Source organism: Rhinatrema bivittatum, chromosome 1, assembly GCF_901001135.1.
Source record: "Rhinatrema bivittatum chromosome 1, aRhiBiv1.1, whole genome shotgun sequence".
Taxonomy (NCBI): domain Eukaryota; kingdom Metazoa; phylum Chordata; class Amphibia; order Gymnophiona; family Rhinatrematidae; genus Rhinatrema; species Rhinatrema bivittatum.
Window position 1 is genome coordinate 839,181,644 of NC_042615.1, and position 24,552 is coordinate 839,206,195.

A 24,552-nucleotide genomic window follows, 5' to 3' on the forward strand; every position below is an offset into this window, starting at 1 on the left:
TCTCTGAGTCCCTCTTGTGACTCACCTCCCTCACACTCTCAGCACTCTCTCTCACTCTCTCACTCTCATTACCTGAGCTTTGTATCTGTGAGACCCTCCTGTGTATCCTCTCATTATCCTCTCTCTCAGCACTCTCACTCTCTCTCTCTCACTCTCTTTACCTGACACTGTATCTGTGAGTCCCTTCTGTTTTCCCCTCCATCACACTCTGTCAGGACTCTCACTCTCTGTCTCTCATTATCTGATGCTCTGTGTCTGTGAGTCCCTCTTCTGTCTCCCTTCTCTCATTTTCCCTCTCAGCCTCTTGCTTTGTCTCTCACTCTCATTACCTGACGCTCTGTATCTGTGATCACCTCCTGTGTCTCTCCTCCCTCACACTTTCTCTCAGCACTATTGCTCTCTCTCTCAATTTCATTACCTGATGTTCTGTATCTGTGAGTTCCTCCTATGTGTTCACTCCCTCTCACCACTCCCACTCTCTGTCTCTCACTCATTACCTGTGTCTGTGAGTCCCTCCTGTTCTCCCCTCCATCATTCTCTCGCTCTGTCTTTCACTCATTATCTCATGCTCTGTGTCTGTGAGTCCCACCTGCGTCTCTCAGGGCTGTCAATCTCACTCTGTCTCTCAATCTCATTATCTGATGTTGCAGTTCTGGCCGCGACCAGCCCCTTACCTCCGTGATCCCGAACCTGCTCCCGCTTCCGGAGGTCTGGTTTGCAGCCTGTTTGGCAGCGTCTCCGCGGGGCCCGCACCACCGCAAAGCTTCCCATGGACGCCCTGCTTCTAGGCACGCGTGCGTGCCACTTGGGCGCTTTTCTATGCCGTTTCCCGCCAGTGGTGACTCCACCCAATTCCTGACGTCAGATGCCGCGGCCTTGATAAGCCGGCCGCAGACATTCAGTCTTTGCCTTGCAACGGGTTAGCCTCCCGATTCCCTGTTGCTTTGTGCCCCGGAGTGACCTGCCTTGCTATTCGCTTAGTTCTTGCTTGCCTGCTACGGTACCTGCTTGGTTCTTGCTTGCCTGCTACAGTTCCTGCCTGGTTCCAGTACCAGAGTCCTGCTACAGTTCCTGCCTGGTTCCAGAACCCGAGTCCCGTTACAGTACTGATCTACTGTCCTAGTCTGGTTCCAGTTCCCAGTCTTGATCCACAACCCGCCTAAGTCCCAGCGGCCGGGCCCCTACGGGTTCCTCCCGGGGGAGTACCAGCTTCCAGGGTGAAGAGCATCTACGTCCTGCCTGAACATCTGCCTCCAGGCCTGCCACTTACTAGAGACATTGACCACCTTTCCCAGTCTCCTGCAGGCCGGCCCAAGGGTCCACTAAACTGAGACTCCCATAACAGATTGCAAGGCCATGGACTCGGCGGATGTGCCCACTCCCTCTGATCTGCCTGGGATGGCCCGGCAAATGCTACAGCACCAGAGCTGCATTGATACTCTGGCAGCCATGGTGGAACGGCTATCCTCGTGCCTGGAGTCCTTGCCTCCTGCTGGCAGGGTCCCCGAGGGACACAGCTCTTCTGTGACTCAGCTACCGGCACCCTCCCGCTACGCTGGAGATTTAAGGACCTGCCGCGGCTTTCTGAACCAATGTTTTGTACGGTTCTCTCTGTTGCCTCGGCAGTTCCCCTCGGATGCAGTGAAAGTGGCGTATATCCTGTCCCTGCTTGATGGGAAAGCCTTAATATGGGCGTCTCTCCTTTGGGAAAACAATGATCCTTCGCTAACGGACTTACAACAGTTCATCTCGAACTTCCGCCAGGCCTTTGAGCCCGCCCGAGTAGCCACGGCTACATATGATCTGCTGCAACTCCGTCAGGGGGCTCGCTCCTTGGCAGATTATGCTATGGAGTTTCGGACTTTAGCCCAAGAAGTAGGTTGGCAGGATGGTAGTCTTAAGGCCATCTTCTTGGAGGGTCTCTCCAGACGCATAAAGGATGAGATTGCTGCTGGAGATCTGCCGGAGAACCTCAACGCCTTGATAGAGATGGCTGCTCGCATTGACCGCCGCCTACAACAACGGGCCAAGTTGCAGCGCTCCTCTCGCCACAGTCCTGCTCATGGGCCAGCGAGACCTGTCTTCTCCCAACATTTCTCGTCCAGATGCTCCCACCTGTGAACCCATGCAGCTGGGACGGGCCCCGCTTTCTGCTGAAGAAAGGCAACGTCGCCGTTCGTTGAAGTTGTATTTATATTGTGGTCAGAAGGGCCACTTCTTGGCACGCTGCAAGGAGCGTGCAGAAAACACCAAAGCCTAGGAGGTCGGGAGGAGCTCCTCCTAGGCTGTGCTACAGCTCCTCAACGTACCGTCCCTGTTACCCTGGAATATCCTGGAGGTTCTTTTGAGACGATGGCGTTCCTGGATTCTGGAGCCGGAGGTAATTTCATCCTGCGGGACTTAGTCTCCCAGTTGCGAATCCCTACGCATAGACGGGAGGTCCTGTTAAGAATTACCTCTATCCAGGGGACGCTCCTTCCAGGACCTGTTCTGATGTCCACGGCACCCATTACTGTCCGCACCGGGGCGATCCATTCGGAGGAGATAGCCTTCCTAGTGTTGGATAAGGCTGTCCACCCTGTGATGCTAGGGTTGCCGTGGTTACAGAAGCACTCGCCCACAATTCAGTGGGATACGTTACAGATTGTCAAGTGGAGCCCTTTCTGCCTAGCTAATTGTATGAAAGTGCCTAAGATTCCCGCACTTCCATTAATGCACTCTGCCTTAGGTCCTCCTGCACCTTATGAGGACTTTACGAATGTATTTTCCAAGGCGGAGATCCTCCGCAGCATCGTCCGTATGTCTGCGTTATAGACTTGTTACCTGGTGCTATGCCCCCCCGAGGAAGGGTGTATCCCTTATTACCTGAGACCCGGGCCATGTCAGAGTACATTTCAGAGAATTTGGCCAAGGGGTTCATTTGCCCGTCCAGGTCGCCTGCAGGGGCAGGCTTCTTCTTTGTCAGCAAGAAGGACAGCTCGCTGAGACCGTGCATAGATTATCGAGGCCTAAATTCCATTACTAAGTGAGACAGTTACCCGCTCCCGTTAATCCCGGAGTTCCTCGATCGGCTCCAGGGAGCAAAGATTTTCACAAAGTTGGAATTACGAGGAGCGTACAACTTAGTCAGAATCCATCCCGGAGATGAGTGGAAAACCGCGTTTAATACCAGAAACGGGCATTACGAGTATCTTGTGATGCCTTTCGGCTTATGTAATGCCCCAGCGGTGTTCCAGCACCTGATGAATGAGGTGTTGCGGGACCTTCTGAACACCTGCGTAATCGTTTACCTCGATGTGTTAGTCTACTCCCAGGATCTGCCTTCACACCGTCAGCATGTCCATCAAGTGCTCCAAATACTTAGGGAGCATGGTCTGTATGCGAAACTGGAATGTAGCTTTGAGAAGACGTCCCTTCCGTTCCTGGGCTACATAGTCTCTGCAACAGGCTTTCAAATGGATCCTGAGAAAGTGGCGGCAATTAAGAATTGGCCCTGGCCGAAGGGCCTTAAAATGTTGCAACGCTTCCTCGGCTTTTCCAATTTCTACCGTCACTTTGTTCCTAACTACTCCCGTATTGTGGCCCCGTTGACTGCCCTCACTCGAAAGGGGGCCAACGCGGTGGATTGGCCTGTTCCCGCCTGCCAAGCCTTTGAGGCCCTTAAGGAAGCCTTCTTGTTAGACACCTGCCTTCGTCATCCGGATCCCAGCCGGCCCTTTGTGGTGCAAGTCGATGCCTCCAATGTGGCCGTGGGGGCCGTGCTGAGCCAGTACTCTGATTCTGGACAATTGTTACCTTGTTCATATTTCTCAAAGAAATTCTCCCCGGCAGAGAGCAACTACTGTGTTGGTGACAAAGAATTGCAAGCCGTGAAACTTGCCCTGGAGGAATGGAGACAGTGGTTGGAAGGAGCCAACCACCCGGTTATGATTTACACCGATCACAAAAACCTAGCACTCTTGAAGCAAGCCCAACACCTGAACCCAAGGCAAGCCCGGTGGTCGCTGTTTTTTGATCGGTTCGACTTTACCTTACGCTATCGACCCGGCTCTAAGAATGTTCAAGCTGACACGCTCTCGCGCTCCTCTGAGGTCTAAGAGACTCCTGACACACCTCAGTATATTTTGGATCCTGTGAAAGTAAGTCTTGCAGCAACCTTGGTGTCCTCCCAAGGGAAGACCGTCGTTCCACGTCGCTCCCGGAGAGCAGTTCTCACTTGGGCCCATGACTCCCTCACTGGGGGCCATGCTGGCTGTAAAGGGACCTTAGACTTCTTGAACCGATTCTACTGGTGGCCGACAGTAAGACAGGACGTCCAAGCTTTTGTGGGCTCGTGCCCTACCTGCGCCGTTCAAAAGCCGCTCATCGGGAGGCCCAAGGGCCTGTTGCAACCATTGCCCATCCCGGTGGAGCCTTGGATACACATCTCCATCGACTTCATTGTGGACCTTCCCGTCTCAGGAGGTAATTTGGTCATTTGGGTGACCGTAGACCGATTCTCCAAGATGGCGCACTTTGTCCCTTTGCCAAAGCTCCCTTCTGCACCTGACATAGCTAACCTTTTCGCTCAGCATATCTTTAGACTTCACAGTCTCCCGCAAGATATAGTCTCTGATAGAGGACCACAGTTTACTGCTCGTTATTGGAAAGCACTTTGCAAACGTTTCAATGTGCAACTTAGTCTTTCGTCTGCGTTCCATCCTCAAAGTAATGGGCAAACGGAACGAACTATCCGAACCTTGAAGACTTTTCTCCGTTCGTTCGTGAACGAACGACAAGATAATTGGGGCAAGCTACTTCCGTGGGCGGAGTTCTCATATAATAATCACATGCATGCTGCTACTGGAAGTTCGCATTTCCTTGTCGTCTATGGGAAGCAATTTCGACCGCCCTTGCCTTCACCTGAACCTAGTACACTCCCGGCAGTGCAACTTTCAGCCCGCCAGCTTCTTTCCTTGTGGACGTCTATCCAGGGAAAGATCTGTAAAGCCGCCCAGTCTGCCAAGAAATGGGTGGATAGGCATCGTCAGCCAGCACCCATCTTCCTTCCAGGAGACCGCGTCTGGCTAAGTACCAAAAATCTACAGCTACATATTCAGTCTCGAAGACTAGCTCCGAGATTCTGTGGACCTTTCTGAGTCGCTGAACGAGTGGGAGCAGTCTCATACCGACTACGCCTACACTCCTCCATGCGCATAAATGACGTGTTCCATGTGTCACTGCTGAAGCCTCTTGTTTTATCCAGATACCACTCCCGGGCTCCTGAACCATCAGAACCTTCAGTACCGGACGAGGTTACGTATCAAGTACGTGAGGTCTTGGATGTCCGGGTCCATCAACGCCAATGGGAGTACTTGCTTGCCTGGGAGGGTTGCGGACCTGAGGATAATTCTTAGGAACCGGCCCATAACATCCTCGACAAGGACTTATTACAGCAGTTCCATCTGGACTACCCAAATAAACCCAGACTGGCTAAGAGCGGGCGTAAGAGGGGAGGTACAGTTGCGTTTCTGACCCTTATGTCTGTGCTCCTGGACCTGCTCCCGCTTCCGGTGGTCTGGTTTGCGGCCTTGTTTGGCGGCTGCACCGCCGCGAAGCTTCCCATGGATGCCCTGCTTCTAGGCGCGCACGCGTGCCACTTGGGCACTTTTCTAGGCAGTTTCCCGCCAGTGGTGACTCCGCCCAATTCCTGACGTCAGACGCCGCAGACATTCAGTCTTTGCCTTGCAACGGGCTTACCTCCCGGTTCCCTGTTGCGTTGTGCCCCGGAGTGACCTGCCTTACTATTTGCTCCATTCCTGCTTACCTGCTCAGTTCCTGCCTGGTTCCAGTACCCGAGTCTTGCTACAGTTCCTGCCTGGTTCCAGTATCCGAGTTTTGCTACAGTTCCTGCCTGGTTCCAGTACCCGAGTCCTGCTACAGTACTGACCTACTGTCCTAGTCTGGTTCCAGTTCCCAGTCTTGATCCCCACCCGTTTAAGTCCCAGTGGCCGGGCCCCTACGGGCTCCTCCCAGGGGGGCTTCGGCTTCCAAGGGTGAAGCCACCTAAGTCCCAGCGGTTGGGCTGCTACGGGCTCCTCCTGGGGGAGTACCAGTTTCCAGGGTGAAGAGCATCTACGTCCTGCCTGAACATCTGCCTCCCGGTCTGCCACTTACTAGAGACATTGACCACCTTTCCCAATCTCCTGCAGGCCGGCCCAAGGGTCCACTAAACTGAGACTCCCATAACATCTCACTCATTATTTGATGCTGTGTGTCTGTGAGTCCCTCCTGTGTCTCTCAGGGCTATCTCTCTCACTCTCATTATCTCATGCTCTGTGTCTGTGAGTCCTTCCTGCGTCTCTCAGGGCTGTCACTCTCACTCTGTCTCTCACTCTCATTACCTGTTGCTCTTTGTCGGTGATCAGGTTTTTCTGGTGTAGAATTGCTGAGATGGTGCAGCTAATTTCGTTCATTGCTTGCTGCAGTCTTGGCTGGTATAAGGTGGTGATCCTGCGCAGGTCTCTGTCATCAAAGGAGGCGAGAGTCTGCCTCAGCTCAGCATCTAGGAGAATTTGGTACATGAGTTATTCACAGAGGTCTGAATGCACCTTTTATGAGCAGGGTTCATGTACTGAGTGTAATGGAAGAGACCTGCAGTTACTAGTGTTGATTGTTTTGTGGTACCTGGCCGCGGTAGCCCTCGGCCAGGCCCCCCTACCTCTGATGGTCCGCTGGCACGGAGGCCTGTAATACGATGGGTTAAAAAAATTGCTCTTAGAACAAACATTATGCTGTCCTGTCACATTTTAAGCTGGGGACTTGTTTTTTAAGCAAAAAGCTGTTTATCAGTAGGGCTTACACAGGTGATTGTGGGGGAGAGTAGCTTGTCTGTGCCTGGGACCTGATTCAACAGGAGGAGGAATGCCTGGCCAGCAGCCCTACGGAAAGGTTCCCAGACCCAGGTGCTGGCTCATCTACGTACACACACTTGTTTACAAAGCCCTATAAAAGTTCAGGGACTTCCGGTGGGAACTTGGAGCCTCACCTGTGCACTGACGAGTGGCGCAGGATCTTTCCCGTTGAAGCTGTGTGCTCCTGTTTTTCGGTCGCACCGGGGTTCCGCGATCTGATGAGTGGCAGGATGCTGATTAGCTGTGTGTTCCTGTTTTTCTGTCGCACTGGGAGTTCCCTGACCTGATGCTGTTTTTCGGTCGCACTGGGGTTCCCTGACCTGATGAGTGGCAGGATGCTGATTTGGTATGTATTATAGTCACAGGAAATGAAGTATGTGTGCTGTAAATAAAGCTATATTTTCATTACTCTATATCTCGTATCTTGTATCATAGTGTGTGTGTGTGTTTAGTACGGTGCAGGTCTGCCTACCTCCCCCATTCGGGCATCTTGTAACATTTGGCGCTGTGAGCAGGATGTCCTTGATTAAGAGGAAAAATGAAAGAAGGGCAGTAAAGAATCTGCAGGGGAGGAGGTGAAAGCCCAAATGGAAATTCCCAGCTGCAAAGATGTTCCCTACTCCTTGTTGGCCAAGGAGTGGGGATGTAATACTGGTTTGTGTGAAAGTGGGCATAGAACCCCAAGAGATGGTGGATATTTTATAAAAAAAAGATCCCTATAGTTGCAGGGAAAGAAATGGCGCGCATTGCCCGGCAGGGATGGATACTTCTTACTGGGTATAGGAAAGCTCACTTAAGGGTTAATGAGTTGCAGTAGCAAATAGCAGCAGCTCAAGAAGAATTAGATTTTAAAGCAGGATAGAGTGTTGTTGCAATGTCAGTTGCAACTTTGTAAAGATAAAGCAGACAAATATCAAGTGGTAGCAGAGAGGGCAGCCATACGGGTGGCGCGATACAAATACAACGTGGTGCAGTGAGCCGGGCTACGCAGAAAGTGAAAGGAAATTAGTGTAGCATAACATTTAAATAAACAATATAAAATGTATATATCTTGTAAAAATAAAAAAAAGGGTGAAGCTAGTGGGTTAAGAGACTTCCTGGATATTCTGGGATGGGAGAATAAACCATATAAAATGCTGTATGAAAACTAAGAATCAAAGGTGCAAGTTTTATATGAGCCTTTACTTTGTGTCTGTGGTCCCCTTCATCTTTTAGTGTGAAGGGCTGATTTGTTTATGTTGGGAACGTCTAGCTTGTGTTAAGAATTTTTCTGGTAATCTGCAGAAAGCAGGATAGTGCATAAGAAAATCTACTGAGTAAAGAATATTCTGTGTGTGTATTTAACTTTAGCAATATGTGGCAACAGAAGGTATCATTTGTTAAGAATCACAAGGACATTAAACTAGAATTAAAAGCCGAAACAAAGAGAAAGCACCTTTTGGAGATTGCAGCAGCAGTATATGGGATTCTAATGTCACAGCAGACTTAAATTCTTTTCATGATGTAGAAAATAAGATTTCTAAGTATATCCATGCCACAATGCTAAAAAATAAGAGTAAGCAGAGCACAACGTTAATATGGCTACTGTTAAAAATTAGGAGTGCTTAGTCACAATGCCTTAAGATGATGACAGATAAGTTGAGGCAAGAAAACTGTAATTGGCTAAACAGGAGAATTTCTTTTCTGCCTGGTTGCAGAAGATAGACAATGCTATGAGCTGCGTGGGACTGATTTAATTGAGAAGCTAAAAATTGCTAGTACTCGGAATGAAACTTTAAAGTCTGAAATTACCCGTCTAAATAGTTACTTGAAGAATTAAAAATCCTTTGGGAACACCGTATATCCAAATCCTCCTCTGATTATAAGAATGAAAAAGAAGGTAATACAAAGACAACTGCGAACAGGGGAGCAAATGATCCAGAAGATAGGGGGGAGTGAGAATTTCACCACTGCGTGCATCCATGACAGGACGTTAAAGGGAAGGCCTGCATTTAGTTAGAAGTTTCTTGGCATTTGTTATTGATGCAGGAGAAAAGGACATACAGCAGCAAAACATTGTCACAAATCATGGATTTTACATTCAGTATTTACCTTCCCTTCCCAGCAGGCCCGCAGATTAAGTTGGGGGTGGCTGACCCCAGTCCTTCTACTCTCTATGTGGCACACCCAATACTTACTTAGGTTATCAGCTGAGGCCACGCACCCCACTGAAACAGTGGGGTGCGTGGCCTCAGCTGATAACCTAATGTAAAGTTTGTAATATTTTAATTGTGCAGCTATAGGTTGAGCAAAAAGATTTTGTAGAAGCAGGGAGAGATCTGTCTAGTAAACATTTTTCCTTCCTCCTCTCTCCCTTCTATCTGGCGTGTCCAAGTTTGAAGGAATGTAAAAATTCTGGTTTCTGTGATTAAGCAATCAGAATCTTTTAGTTAGAAGTTAATCAAAGTAGTGGTTTTCTACTTTAATGGTATAGCTCTGTTACTTATAGCTAGCCATTTAATACTTTGTAATGTGATTTAAAAGATTAAAATTAACCTCTCTTTGTATGTGAGATTTTTCTTTTACAGATTTACAAGAATAAAAGCTGCTGTATGGGACAAAGTGTAAAAGCTGAGGTTTTTTTTCTCTCCTAGATTTTGTTTTGTTTTTTTGAACAGATCTGTTTTAAAAATTCTGATTTTCGCTTAATTCTGGATCCAAAGATTTTTTTTTTTTTTTACTTTTAAAAGGCCTATTTTTTTTAGCTCTAATGTTCGATAATTGTTTATTGTCTGTGGTTCTCTGTCATTATGTGTTCTGTTTGTGTGTCATGAGTTGTACATGTTACATTGTTTCCTGTCTGGTTCTCTGTCATTAGGTGTTCTGTTTGTCATTATGTGTTGTACATGTTACATTGTTTCCTGTCTGTGGTTCTCTGTCATGTGTTCTGTTTGTGTCATTATGTGTTGTACATGTTACATTGTGTATAGATGAAGACAGTTTACTGGCTATAGAAAAGTGCAGTGAATAAATAGCTTCTGTCATTATTTAAGTGAAGCAGTCACTGCTGAAGTTTTATGGACAAAATGTTTTAAATAATGTTCTAGAGTATAATATGCTATGGGTTGATAATTGCATTTTTTATTTTTTCTTCTCTCTTCTCTTCCTCCTTTTTTCCCCTGTTAACTTTTGTTTTCTTGCAAGTAAGGGGGTACTGTGGGGCGGTTTTTTGTTTTCTTTTTCTTCCACTTTTCCTCCTTCCACCGTTTGGGGTTTAGGTACAGTTTGAGTGAATGGATGACTAAGTATCTGGGTTGCTTTGGTCTGAATATTGTATTACTTTATAGGAAAGTTGGGAAACAAAGAAGGGATTATACATTTGGTAGCTGTTTCTTTGAACTATGATAAAACAATATTGGATATCCATATGAATAGTGTATATAGGGATTATTACATACAAGAAGTTATCGATGCTTATTGTAGAGATTCTTATTTACTTAATTTTAGTTTTTTATTTATCTCATATCAGGTATTAATCCATAAACACAAACATCTGAACTAGTGATGAGAGTGCAGAGGCTGTACTTCAAGGACAGCTTCCAGAGTGCTGGGCCGTGAGAATTGTACACATCATTTGTCATGGACCTCATAACGTGAAATCATCCCACCCTTTGCCACAGAAGACATCTTGCATCTTTCATTTTATGGACTGAAGTGCTCAGAATTTCCTTCTTCCATGGGGGTGGCCTTACTTAGACAATGTTTTTAAGCAACATGTCTCTCTCTTTGAAATGTAATAACTGATTATTATGATGAAATATGATTGTGATACACTCAGTAATACCTAGTCACACTGTTACTTGCAGACGCTGCTATTATGATTCTCACATTAATGATACAGTCTGAATTGATGCACTTTTATTGCTCCGTAGTTGCTCTTCTCCGTGTTAATGGTTCAGATGGTAATTTTTCTTTTTGTAGAAAGAACTAGAATAGATTTTTGAAACAGGAATTGTTTTTTATTATTGTTGGGGGGGGGGGGGGGGGGGGGGGGTTTGGCACCTCCAGGGGGTTGGAGAGTATGTACTACACCTGAGTTTAACTGTTCCAGATACCTAAAAGATAAGGAGATTAGTAGGCTGTATGCTGCCAGTGGGAGATGCTGTTGAGCAAGGACCTGAGACAATACTTCATGGAGGGGTGGCGAGGCACCCAAATAACTGCACATGTGGACGCAGGCTATACTGAGCGCAGTAAGCCTGATACTGGATAATCCATGAACATTGGCCTATATATCTCCTGATGAGCTGGGTGTCCCCCAGAAGTCAGAGAGGCCAACCACATACAACATGCAGAATGGAGATCACAACGGATGATTGAAGATACTGTGACGGATCACTGTGGATACTCCAGGCAGGCCAGAGGCACACCTTGCTAATGTTTTAAATTGGGAAGACTTCTGGGTCAGTTAAATTCCAGGGCCATGCAGCTTCGATGGGGCTTAGGTATTCTTGATAAGGCTATTCTGACCAACTGCACAGAGGGAGCAATGAGTTAATGGATTTAGCTTTTCTTGCAAATATGGTAGTAGCCCTGGTCTCTTATATTTGCTAGTCCTATGAGGACCAGAGTTTAATGCATGTTTATATCCAACAATTAATACGCATTGTTCTGACCAATGTAAATATAGATTAGCAAACTTTTCATCCAGCAGGCGTCTGTGTGAAAACTCTGAATCCAGGGGTGGAATATGTTGGAGAGGCCAAATGGATTCAGAGTTTTCAGCCAGACACAGACTAGTTTGAAGGCCGTACAGCTGTTTCTGAAAACTGATAAGAACTTAGAGGGAGAGAAGTTGTTGTTTTCACAATCATTTGTAGTGTATTTTATTTATTTACTTATTGAGCTTTATATACCGTTGTTCGGTTTCGCCATCACAACGGTTTACAAAGTTTTGATGTTTAACAGAGTTTCTAAAAGGTTCCTGTGATTGTTAACATATATATTGTAGGCTTTATAAAAGTAGTTCGGATGTCAAACTATACAATTTAAGCTATGTGTTATATTACGTGCTTGCATAGGCTCCACACGTTTGCATAGGGTCAATAGGAGGGAAGTGATGTTTTAGAGTCATTGGGTGAGTTGGTAGGCTTTGGTAAACATCCAGGTTTTTAGTTCTCTTTTGAAGGTTTTTAAGTTTTGATAGGTGAGACAACCAGAAAGAAGAGAGAGAGAGCAATAGACAGATTGTGATTTTCTTCTTTAATTAAGGACTTTGTACATTGCAACATCATGTTAGCTTGATTAATCAGTCCATGTTGGCAACAAAGCTCAAGCCATTATTACTCAGGATAAGTTATCAAATTAGCAGCTAAAACTGAATCAGACACTGCCCAAAGTTGGGATATTTTTACTGGCACTTCACCAAAAGCTACTAATTTTTGGAATTGGGTAATTCACCCCATTTTAATAGTTTTAGTACTAATAACAACAGTACTTTTTGTATGTATATGTTAACATGTATTCTGCTTTAGTAACACAAGCATGGATTAGAAAGGTGCATTATGAAGAGACCATATGTAATTTGTCCTGAGAGCAACAGGTGGAATGTAATACGATGGGTTAAAAAAAATTGCTCTCAGAACAAACATTATGCTGTCCTGTCACATTTTAAGCTGGGGACTTGTTTTTTAAGCAAAAAGCTGTTTATCAGTAGGGCTTTCACAGGTGGTTGTGGGGGAGAGTAGCTTGTCTGTGCCTGGGACCTGATTCAACAGGAGGAGGGATGCCTGGCCAGCAGCCCTGCAGAACGGTTCCCAGACCCAGGTGCTGGCTCATCTACGCACACACACTTGTTTACAAAGCCCTATAAAAGTTCAGGGTCCTCCGGTGGGAACTTGGAGCCTCACCTGTGCACTGACGAGTGGCGCAGGATCTTTCCCGTTGAAGCTGTGTGCTCCTGTTTTTTGGTTGCACCGGGGTTCCCCGATCTGATGAGTGGCAGGATGCTGATTAGCTGTGTGCTCCTGTTTTTGGGTCGCACTGGGGTTCCCTGACCTGATGAGTGGCAGGATGCTGATTTGGTATGTATTATAGTCAAGGGAAATGAAGTATGTGTGCTGTAAATAAAGCTATATTTTCATTACTATATATCTCGTATCTTGTATCATAGTGTGTGTGTGTTTAGTACGGTGCAGGTCTGCCTACCTCCCATTCGGGCATCTTGTTACAAGGCCCTCCCGACACGGCAGGCCGCGCACGATCCGCGGCGCGACTTCCCCGGCGTCTTTTCAGCCAGCATTGGGTAGAGTGCGGCAGGCTCCGCCCCTTAAAGGAGCCGTGGTGTGAAAACCAGGCCGGCCCCGGAAGATGATGTCATCAGCCAGGGAGATTAAAACCTCTCCCTGAGACCAGGAAGTCGCCTTGCAACAAGGTTCCTGTTGTGCTTGGCTGTCTGTGCCTCTTCCCGTATTACTTTTCTTCTGGTTTGACCTCGAACTGTTCCTTTGATTTTGCCTGCCTGCTGCCCGTCCGGACCTTGGCCTGTTCCTCGTCTCTGCACCTTGCTGCCTGCCCTGGACCTTCTGCCTGGACTTCGTCACTGCACCTTGCTGCCTGCCCTGGACCTTCTTCCTGGAGTTCGTCTCTGCACCTCACAGTCTACCCAGATCCTTGGACTGGACTGTTCATTCTGGGTATCCAATTCTAGTAGGAGTGTCTGGAGTAAGAACATAAGAAATTGCCATGCTGGGTCAGACCAAGGGTCCATCAAGCCCAGCATCCTGTTTCCAACAGAGGCCAAACCAGGCCACAAGAACCTGGCAATTACCCAAACACTAAGAAGATCCCATGCTACTGATGCAATTAATAGCAGTGGCTATTCCCTAAGTAAAATTGATTAATAGCCATTAATGGACTTCTCCTCCAAGAACTTATCCAAACCTTTTTTGAACCCAGCTACACTAACTGCACTAACCACATCCTCTGGCAACAAATTCCAGAGCTCCACCGCTCCTCGGTGGCTCCCCTTCACCCTTTGGCTATCCGCTCCTCGGAGGGCCACTCGGCTTGTTCTGTGGAACCCTAACCAGTAGTGCTGTTGTCCGTACCACCTTCCGGAAACCCGGTGGATTTATTCAGCCTCCAGGCTATTCCGGATAAATTCAACAACTTATGCAGCAGCAGCAGCAGTGCCTAGAGGCTTTAACCGCCACCGTTGAATGCCTGGCAAACCGTCTAGATTCTGTCCATAGAACAGAGGCTGCTGCTCCTCCTCCGATAGTTCCAGTTACTCCTTCTTCGGTGACTCGTATGCCCGCTCCACCTCGATTTGCAGGAGAAGTCAAACAGTGCCCAGGATTCTTGAACCACTGTTTCATCAGGTTCTCCTTGCAGGAACAACAGTTTCCAAAGGACCATGTTAAGACTTCCTTCATCTCATTATTAGATGGAAAAGCCCTGGCCTGGGCATCTCCTCTGTGGGAAAGCAGAGACTCCATTTTGGGTTACTTGTCCTGGTTTGTCCAGACCTTCCATCAAGTATTTGACGAACCTAGTCGTCAGTCTAGAGCTTCCTTGGAGCTCCTCAACTTTCGCCAAGGTACACGCACGTTGGCCGATTTCACAGTGGAATTCCGCACTGGCGTCCGAGCTGGGATGGCGTACGGATTGCCTATGAAGAATATTCCTGGAGGGGTTATCTCCCCGCATTAAAGACGAATTAGCCGCTCGGGAAATCTGGAGGCGCTCATTGATCTGGCAGGCTATATCGATCAGCGATTACAACAGTGTGTTAAGGAGACCAGACCAGCCCGGCGTATGGTTCCTTTGGCCCCTACCTTCTCCTGTCCTGTGGTCTCACCAACCGCTTCTGAAGCATCATGAGAAGGTAGGGAGGAACCTATGCAGTTAGGGTGGAGTCACCTGACAGGCGAGGAGAAACAGCGCCGAAGGAGGATAGGACTATGTCTTTACTGCGGTAGCAATGGACTTCTATTGGCTCAATGCCTTGAACATCCGGGAAACTATTGGACCTAGGCATCATCGAGAAGCTGACCCTAGGGAGCAATCTCGCTCCTCACTGTATTGTTCCAGTCACGCTGCAATTCTGTCATGGATCCTTTACGACTTTGGCCCTCTGATTCAGGGGCTGGGGGAAACTTCATCCTAGCAAAACTGGTCCATCAACTACAATTACCAGTGATTCCTCGCAAGTCACCCTTATTCATCTCCTCCAGCCAGGGGGAGGCTCTTCCAGGCCGAGTCACCTCCCGTACGGCCCCGATAACCCTCCATATGGGGATCCTCCATAAGGAGGAGATATCCTTCTTCATTCTGGAAACAGCAGTCCACCCAGTGATACTGGGTCTTCCTTGGTTACAAAAACACTCACCCATCGTTGACTGGAGGACTCTCCAGATCATGGCTTGGAGTTCAGAATGTTTTACGACTTGTCTACATCAGAGACCGCAACCCAAGGTGCAACTTGCTGCCACTAAGCTTCATTTGCCTCCACAGTATGCTGACTTCTCGATGTCTTTTCCAAAGAGGAAGCAGAGATCCTCCCGGCACATCGTTCGTTTGACTGTGCCGGGAGGACCGGAATCACAAGCCATGTTTCAATACATAAAAGAGAATCTTGATCGGGAGTTCATCCATCCCTCTACTTCTCCAGCTGATGCAGGGTTCTTCTTTGTACCGAAGAAGGACGGGTCATGGAGACCATGCATTGATTACAGGGGACTCAATGCAATCACCCGCAAGGATCGCTACCCTCTTCCCCTGATTCCGGAACTATTAGACCGCCTTCACGGAGCCAAAGTATTTTCTAAACTAGATTTGTGTGGTGCCTACAACCTGGTCTGAATAAAGCGCAGAGATGAATGGAAGACCGTGTTTAATACACGCGACGGTCATTACGAATCTTGTGATGCCATTCAGACTGTGTAATGCACCCACAGTATTTCAAAACTTAATGAAAGAAGTATTTCAGGACATGCTGCATAAAGGAGTAATCATTTATCTTGTCGATGTTCTAATCTATTCCAAGAGCTTGGCTGACCATCGCGCAGATGTCCGACGGGTTTTCCTATGTCTAAGGGAAAACTGGTTATTTGTAAAGCTGGAGAAATGCCTTTTTGAGAAGCAATCCTTACCCTTCCTGGGCTTCATCGTCTCTACCACCGGCTTCCGAATGGACTCGGATAAACTAGCTAGCATCCGGGAGTGGCCGCAACCAGTGGGACTTCGAGCATTACAACATTTTCTTAGCTTTGCCAATTTTTCCAGGGATTTTATTCCACAATATTCTCATATTGTGGCACCAATCACAGCTCTGACCAAAAAGGGAGCTGATCCCAGGAATTGGCCCAGTGAGGCTGTACAGGCTTTCAAGAGACTCAAGACGGCATTCTTGCAAAAACCCTGTCTCCACCACCCAGATCCAACTTGGCCATTCATTGTGGAAATGGACGCCTCTGACGTCGCTGTAGGGGCTGTTCTTAGTCAACACTCCGACCAAGGAACACTACTCCCGTGCTCCTATTTCTCCCGCAAGTTTTCTCAGGCCAAAAAGAACTGTGGAATTGGTGATAAGGAATTGTTGGCTATAAAGATGGCTTTCGAGGAATGGAGGCAGTGGCTGGAAGGGGCGCAACACACGATTACGGTCTATACAGACCATAAAAACTTGGAATACCTCAGCAAGGCGCAGCGTTTGAACATTCCAGGTGCACGCCACATATACACATTACTGCCAAGTACCTAGCCTCTGTAAATAATGTTGATAATCATCTGACCAAAACAGGTCTTAAATCATGGAATCAGCCAATCATCCGAAATAATGCTATGTTTCGAGAGAAACTCTGTAAAGATGTCATCATTTATAAGCCTCAGACTGATCATGGGCATGACATTTTGAACAGTCTGAGGCTACTAAATGATGACATCTTCACAGAGTTTACCCCGAAGCAGAGTTTTTCTCGAAACATAGCATTATTTTGGGTGATTCCATGATTTAAAAACTGCTGCTGGATTAAGAAAAAGGAAAGTATTTTATATGTAAAAAAAAAGTATAAAAAACATAAGAACATAAGAAATGGCCATGCTGGGTCAGACCAAGGGTCCACCAAGCCCAGCATCCTGTCCCCAACAGAGGCCAAACCAGGCCACAAGAACCTGGCAATTACCCAAACACTAAGAAGATCCCATGCTACTGATGCAATTAATAGCAGTGGCTATTCCCTTAGTAAACTTGATTAATAGCAGTTAATGGACTTCTCCTCCAAGAACTTGTCCAAACCTCTTTTGAACCCAGCTACACTAACTGCACTAATCACATCCTCTGGCAACAAATTCCAGAGCTTTATTGTGCGTTGAGTGAAAAAGAATTTTCTCTGATTAGTCTTAAATGTGCTACTTGCTAACTTCATGGAATGCCCCTTAGTCCTTCTATTATTTGAAAGTGTAAATAACCAATTCACATCTACTCCTTCAAGACCTCTCATGATCTTAAAGACCTCTATCATATCCCCCCTCAGCTGTCTCTTCTCCAAGCTGAACAGCCCTAACCTCTCCAGCCTTTCCTCATAGGGAAGCTGTTCCATCCCCTTTATCATTTTGGTTGCCCTTCTCTGTACCTTCTCCATCGTAACTATATCTTTTTTGACATGCGGCGACCAGAATTGTACACAGTATTCAAGGTGAGCTTGCCTGTGTGTATGAAAGAAAGCAAATCTGAACATGTGCATGAGAGTAAGCTTGCTTGTGTGTATGAAAGAGAGAGATAGCCTGAATCCTAGTCTCCCAGGATGTCAATTATGTAGTTTCCAACAATCTTCCCACTGTTCAACCATCCCTCTCCTCCCAAGTAAGAAACCTCGGAGTCACCGTGGACAATCAACTGAACCTAAAAAAATTCATCAATAATACCACAAAGGTTTGCTTTTTTAAATTACAAACCCTGAAACGGCTGAGACCGCTCATCCACTTCCACGTCTACCGTACAGTTAAGAACATAAGAAAATGCCATACTGGGTCAGACCAACTTAAGGAAGGAGCTATGATTATATGCAACCTGGTAAGTACGTGCAACAGCAAAGCAGTAGCTTAGTGGGTATGGGCATTATGATGGTCCAGAGCAGCAATTATGATGTCGTCCTAACAAGAAATTGCAATGTGTTCATGAGTGCTTGAAACTGGTACGGCGTAGGCTGTGCATTTAGGTGAGTGCCTCTTTTGTCTTTAGTGACTTTTCCAGCACAAGAGGTAGCAGCACCTCCATGGTATCTGCATTGTCTCAAAATATTGGTCAACATCCAAGCTGAGACTGCACATAAATGAGTCAATTAACATTAGACCAGGTTTCCTAAAGGGGTTGTCTCATTTGTGTATTTTGAAAACTCTTCTAGCCCTTGTGATTTTACCTTTCCACTGGCCCAGCTCAAGGGAGGATTATTCCTAGCCAAGAAATTAAGTAATTCAATTTATATTTCACCTTTGTGATTTGTCAGACACTTCAAAGTAGATTACAGCAGTAGAATCCACACAGAGCTCAATGGCTCTGAGACCCAACATACCTGAGCTTCTGGTGTCCTGCAGAGGGGGCCCGGAAGGGAGATGCCCCCTCATTCTGGCACCTGAGTTCATCTCACAGGTCCTACCATCCAGCTCCCTGCAGATCCACGGCCTGAAACACAAAACATAAGAACATAAGAAGTTGTCATACAAGACACACAAAGGGTTCATCAAGCCCAGCATCCTGTTTCCAACAACCTGGCAAGTACCCAAACATTAAGTAGATCCCATGCTACTAATGCCAGAGGCTATTCCCCAAGTCAACTCCATTAATAGATGTTTATGGACTTCTCCTCCAGGAACTTATCCAAAACTTTTTGAAACACAGCTACACTAACCACATCCTCTGGCAACAAATTCCAGAGCTTTATTATATGCTGTGTGAAAAAGAATTTTCTCTGATTTGTTTTAAATGTGCTACTTACTAACCTCATGGACTGCTCCCTAGTCCTTGTATTATCGGAAAGTGTAAATAACCAATTCACATTAACCTGTTCAAGTCCACTCATGATCTTAAAGATCTCTATCATAGCCCCCCTCAGCCGTCTCTTCTCCAAGCTGAACAGCCCTAACCTCTTCAGCCTTTCCTCATAGGGGAGCTGTTCCATCCCCTTTATCATTTTATGCCCCCAGACTTACGCACCGAAACCTCTACAGCCAAATTTTAAGAAAAGCTAAAAAGCTGGCTGTTCCTACAGGCCTACCCTTCCTACGATAACCACCTTCCTGACGACTCCCTGAGCTGTGTATAGTACATTTCCTTTGTATATCCTTGTACAATGTGTTTCTACTTCCCCTCCTGCTAACACTTCGTTAAACTGCTCATTCCTCTCTTCTCTCCCCCCCTCTGATAAAACCTTCATTCACACCTACATCTGCTACCCTACTGTTTGATCGCAAATCCTGTAATTCTCCTTCTGCCTACCCAGCTCCTTCATCATTTTATGGACTATATCCCTAATCAGTTTATGAACAATATACCATTGAATCTTGTAAATAGTTACTCTGTTTCCTTGTTAGTTTGTTAGTTCCTGTACTCATAGTTATTGTTCCATGTAAAGGCATTGCCGAAAAGGTACAAGTTATTTGTAAACCGATACGATGTGCAAACGGTTGTCGGTATATAAAAAATTCTAAATAAATAAATAAATCATTATGGTCACCCTTCTCTGTACTCTCCAGTGCATAGAGAGAGGAATATCGAGTAAGAAAAGGGAAGTGATAATCCCCTTGTACAGGGCCTTGGTAAGGCCTCACCTGTGTCCAGTTCTGGAGACCATATCTCAAAAGGGACAGAGACAGGATGGAGGTGGTCCAGAGAAGAGTGAGCAAAATGATGGTTGGTCTCCATCGAATGATTTATGGAGGAGAGGATGAAGGAAGTAAATATGCACACCCTGGAGGAGAGGAGATGCAGGGGAGATATGATACAGACCTTCAGATACCTGAAAGGTTTTAATGATCCATGGTCAATAACAAACCTTTTCCATTGGAAACAATTTAGTAGAATAAGGGTCATGATTTGAAAGTCCAGGGAGGAAGATTTAAAACCAATGTCAGTAAATATTTCTTCATGGAGAGGGTGGTGGATGCCTAGAATGCCCTTCCAGAGGAAGTGGTGAAGACTAAAACTATGAAGGGGCGTGGGATAAACACTGTGGATCCCTAAAGGCTAGAGGATGGGAATGAATGAAAAGGCTTGGGGGCAACCTTCACAGAGTGGCAGTTACTACCCTTAACAGAAACATGGGGGTAACCTGCACGGAGCGGCAGTTACTCCCCTTAACAGAAACATGGGGGTAACCTGCACGGAGCAGCAGTTACAGCCCTTAACAGAAACATGGGGGTAACCTGCACAGAGCGGCAGTTACTACCCTTAACAGAAACATGGGGGTAACCTGCACAGAGCGGCAGTTACTACCCTTAACAGAAACATGGGGGTAACCTGCACGGAGCAGCAGTTACTGCCCTTAACAGAAACATGGGGGTAACCTGCACGGAGCGGCAGTTACTACCCTTAACAGAAACATGGGGGTAACCTTCATGGAGCGGCAGTTACTGCCCTTAACAGAAACATGGGGGTAACCTGCACAGAGTGGCAGTTACTACCTTGGGGGCTGACACTATAAAAAAATGCAGAAAGCGGGTGTTGAAAACTCAGTGCCCGCTTTCTTAATGTGCGCATGGCTCCCGCAAGGGGGGCATCATGCTATTCGCGTATTATTTATTATTTATTTAACGTTTCTTATATACCAATGTTCGTTAACACATCACATCGGTTTACATACCAACAGTTGGAAAATGAAAAGAAAATACATCGAACAGTATAGGTAACTATGGGATTAGCAATGCGTAGAGCGCTATGTAACGAATAACGGGGGGGAAGGAGCATGAAGGAACTGAGAAAGAGAGCAAAACCTCTGAGAAAAACAGGTAAGGATAATTGTTTAAGTAGTGGGAGATTGTGTGGTGAAGGGGTGGGGCACATGCTCTGTAGTGCGCTCGAGGGAGTGGGGATGGGGGCGGTTGGCTGTGGGAGGAGAGGAGGGTTATTGGTAGGCTTGCTCAAAGAGCCACGTTTTAAGTTTCTCTTTGAAATTGTGTGTGCTCGGTTCAAGTCTTGTGTTCCCTATGGTGGGTCTGGCCAGGGAGAAGGCGCGTTCCCGTGTTGCTGCTAGGTTTGTCAGTTTGGGGCGGTTGTGGGTAAGATGCCGTTGTTGGCAGATCTTGTGGGTCTTCGGGGGAGTTGGAAGTGGAGGGAGGTGTTGAACCAGTTTATTGATTGATTGTATCGTGTTTTGTGGATTAGTGTGAGACATTTGAAGCGTATTCTGAAGTGTATGGGGAGCCAGTGGATGTTTCTTAGTTTAGGGGTGATGTGTTCATTCTTTCTGGTGTTTGTGAGGATTCTAGCAGCTGCATTTTGGAGCATTTGTAGGGGCTTTATGGAGGAGGATGGAGGGGGCGGGCAGTCCTAGCAGCAGGGAATTGCAAAAGTCTAATTTGGATAGAATGAGAGCTTGGAGGACTGTTCTGAAGTCATGTTGATGGAGGAGGGGCCTTAGTTTTTTAACACATGGAGTTTGTAGAAGCAGTCTTTTGTGGTTGCGTTTATGAATTTCTTTAGGTTTAATTCATTATCTATGGTGACGCCTAGGTTTTTGACTTCTTTTGATAAACAGAGGTTTTGTTTGATGAGATGATGTTGGGAGGGGGATAATGTCTTTATGTTTGAGGTTTAGTATTAGTAATTCGGTTTTCTCCGTGTTGAGGGTGAGGCTCATTTGATTTAGGAGTTGTTTAATGGACGTGAGGTGATTTTCCCAGGCATATAGGAATTCAGGGATGGGAATGAGTATCTGAACATCGTCGGCGTATATGAAGAAAGTGAGATGAAGGTTGGTTAGGAGTTTGCATAGGGGGAGAATGTATATGTTGAAAAGCGTGGATGAAAGGGAGGAGCCTTGTGGGACACCTTGGGATAGTTTGATGGGTTTGGATTCGGTCTTACCAATTTTAACTTTGTATTGTTTGTTCTCTAGGTATGAGATGAACCATTGCAGGGCAATGCCTGATATTCCAATTTCCATTAGTCGGTCGATGAGGAGATTGTGACTGATGGTATCGAAGGCTGCTGAGATGTCTAGCATAGCTAGAAGGAAGGGTTGTCCTTTGTCTGGGCTTTTGAGGATGGAGTCAGTGAGGGAGGGTAATAGAGTTTCCATACTGAAGAATTTGTGGAAACTGAATTGGGATGGGTGTAGTATATTGTGTTTCTCTAGGTGATCCGTTCGTTGATTGTTTACTACTTTTTCTAGAATTTTTGCGAGGAATGGGAGGATGGATATGGATCTGAAGTTGTTAAGCTCATAGAGATTGAGCTGGGGTTTTTTTAGGATAGGTTTTACCAGGGATTGTTTAATGTCGGCAGGCACATGTCCCTTTGCTAATGATGAGTTGATGATGTTGGTAATGGGTTTGGCTATGAGGCTGGGGATGGATTTTAAGTGTTTGATTGGGATTGAATCAGCTGGATGAGCTGCAGGGTTGATTTTTCTGATGAGTGAATCTGTTTCTGTGAAGGATATGCTTTCAAATTCATTGAGGATAGCATTTGGGATTTTGGGTAAGGTAATTGTGTTTGTTGTGGAGGGGGGTTGTTTGGACATTATCTTGGTGACATTCAGGCCGATACAGTACAGTGCGCTCCAACGGAGCGCACTGTACTGTATGTTATGTATGGTAAAAAAAAAGTAAAAAAAAAAAATTTAAAATGGGCCGCCGGCTGTCGGGCCGAAAACCGGACGCTCAATTTTGCCGGCGTCCGGTTTCCGAGCCCGTGGCCGTCAGCGGGCTCAAGAACAGACACCGGCAAAATTGAGCATTGGCTGTCAAACCCGCTGACAGCCGCCGCTCCGGGCTAAAAGGAGGCGCTATGGATGCACTAGCGTCTGCGGGAGAGCGGGCGTTCATCCGCTCTCCTGTGTTTTTACTGAATAGGCCTGTTTATCTTTGAAAAACAGGGTGAGTTTGTTGCATTTGGATTCAGATTCGTCATCTGGTGAGGTTGGTGGGAGTATTTTAGTGAGGTTGGTGACGTATGAGAAGAGTACTTTGGGGTTGAATTAGAAATAGTGTATTTTTTTGGAGTAGTAGTTGCGTTTAGTTGTGAGTATTGCTGTTCTGTATTTATGTAGGGTGGTCAGGAGACTGGGGGAGCATGAGATGCGCCATTGTTTTTCGGTTTTTCTAAGGTTTTCTTTAAGTGGTTTTAGTTCTGGAGAGTACCAGGGGTTTTTATTATGTTTAGGGGGATGTATGTCCTTGGTGATGAGGGGGCAGCGTTGGTTGGCAATGTTGTGTGTGATGGTGTTCCAGGAGGCAAGGGCAGTTTCAGTGTTGGTTAGGTCAAGGTTGTCAAGTGCAGGCGGGAGTGATTCAATCAGGTCTTCCGTTTTGGTTATATGATTAGGGGAGGGGCAGGTGGGTGCGCGGATGGCAAAGTTTTGGTGAATTATGGAGTGATCTGACCAGGGAACAGAGTTATATGAAGGGGTTTTTGTGGTTTGTATGAGAGTGTTTATGAAAATGAGGTTTAGTGAGTGTCCTGCTTTGTGTGTGGGGGAGTCGATTTGTTTGAATCATATGGCTGAGAGGGAGTTGAGGACCGCTTCGCAGGAGGGGGTTAATGGAGGTGTCGACATGAAGGTTGAAGTTGCCTAGGATGATGGCTGGTGAGTGAATGTTGATGTTTTCGGTGATGAATTCTATGAGGGTGGATGGGTCGCCTTCTAGGATACCTGGGGGGGGGGGTGTGTATACTAGGCAGATTTGTATTTGGTTGGATTTGACGTATGCAATTTCGTAATTGGGTGCCGAGTGGGTGGTTATCAGTTTAATGTGGTGCTCTTTCTTTGATGCCACCACCTCTTTTTTTGATTCTAGGGACAGGTGAGATGTCGTATATGTTTATGGGGAGTTGGTTGGTTAGTACTACATCTGTTTGTTTGAGCCATGTTTCTGTGATGGTGCATATATCTGGGCTGAGGTCTGTTAGTATGTTGTGTAGTATTGTGCGTTGAATAATATGAGAGAGAAAAGGGAGAGGCTGAGTAATTGGATTATGGGGAAATGGGATTAGCATTCTGGGGTGAATGGTGGGTTTCTTGTAGTATGTTCTTCTGTATGCAGGGGTTGGAGGTTTGTTTGATGGGGGTTGCAGTGGGTTCATTGCCTGGATGATATTATGGTTGATATGAGGGAGGATGTAGATGTGTGTTGTGCGGGTGAGTGGAGGGGGGATGTGGGTAGGAGAAAGATCATGGTAGGGATTAAGTTCTTGGAAGAGGGGGAGGGACGTGGGAGGAGAAAGGTTTAATAATGCGCTGGAGTGAGGGGGTTAGAGAGCAATGTGTCTTCAGGGGGGGGGGGAGCTTGCGCGACCTTAGCGCCTCCTTACTATCACGACCCGTGGTTACCGGCGAACTGCAGTTATGAAAACCGATGCCGAGCATATCGGCCTCAGTCTTCAAAGTGGCCGGCAGAGGGGTTTTTTTTCTTTTTTTTTTAACTTTTAAAGAAGAAATACAGAAAAGCATTTTTTTCT

The 24,552-nt window shown here is 46.4% G+C and overlaps 1 protein-coding gene across 2 annotated transcripts in view; it reads right to left on the bottom strand.

Annotated features, from left to right (window-relative positions):
• The window catches only part of LOC115079764 (NACHT, LRR and PYD domains-containing protein 3-like), a 150,489-nt gene that overhangs the window by 115,312 nt on the left and 10,625 nt on the right, over window positions 1-24,552 (bottom strand). For both annotated transcript variants that reach the window (XM_029583613.1, XM_029583605.1), the window contains exons 2-3: window positions 18,449-18,558; window positions 6,384-6,544 (exon numbers count right to left, since the gene is read on the bottom strand). In XM_029583613.1, the coding sequence (XP_029439473.1) occupies window positions 6,384-6,544; window positions 18,449-18,518 (231 nt within the window). In that variant the 5' untranslated portion in view covers window positions 18,519-18,558. The remainder of the gene's footprint in view (window positions 1-6,383; window positions 6,545-18,448; window positions 18,559-24,552) is intronic.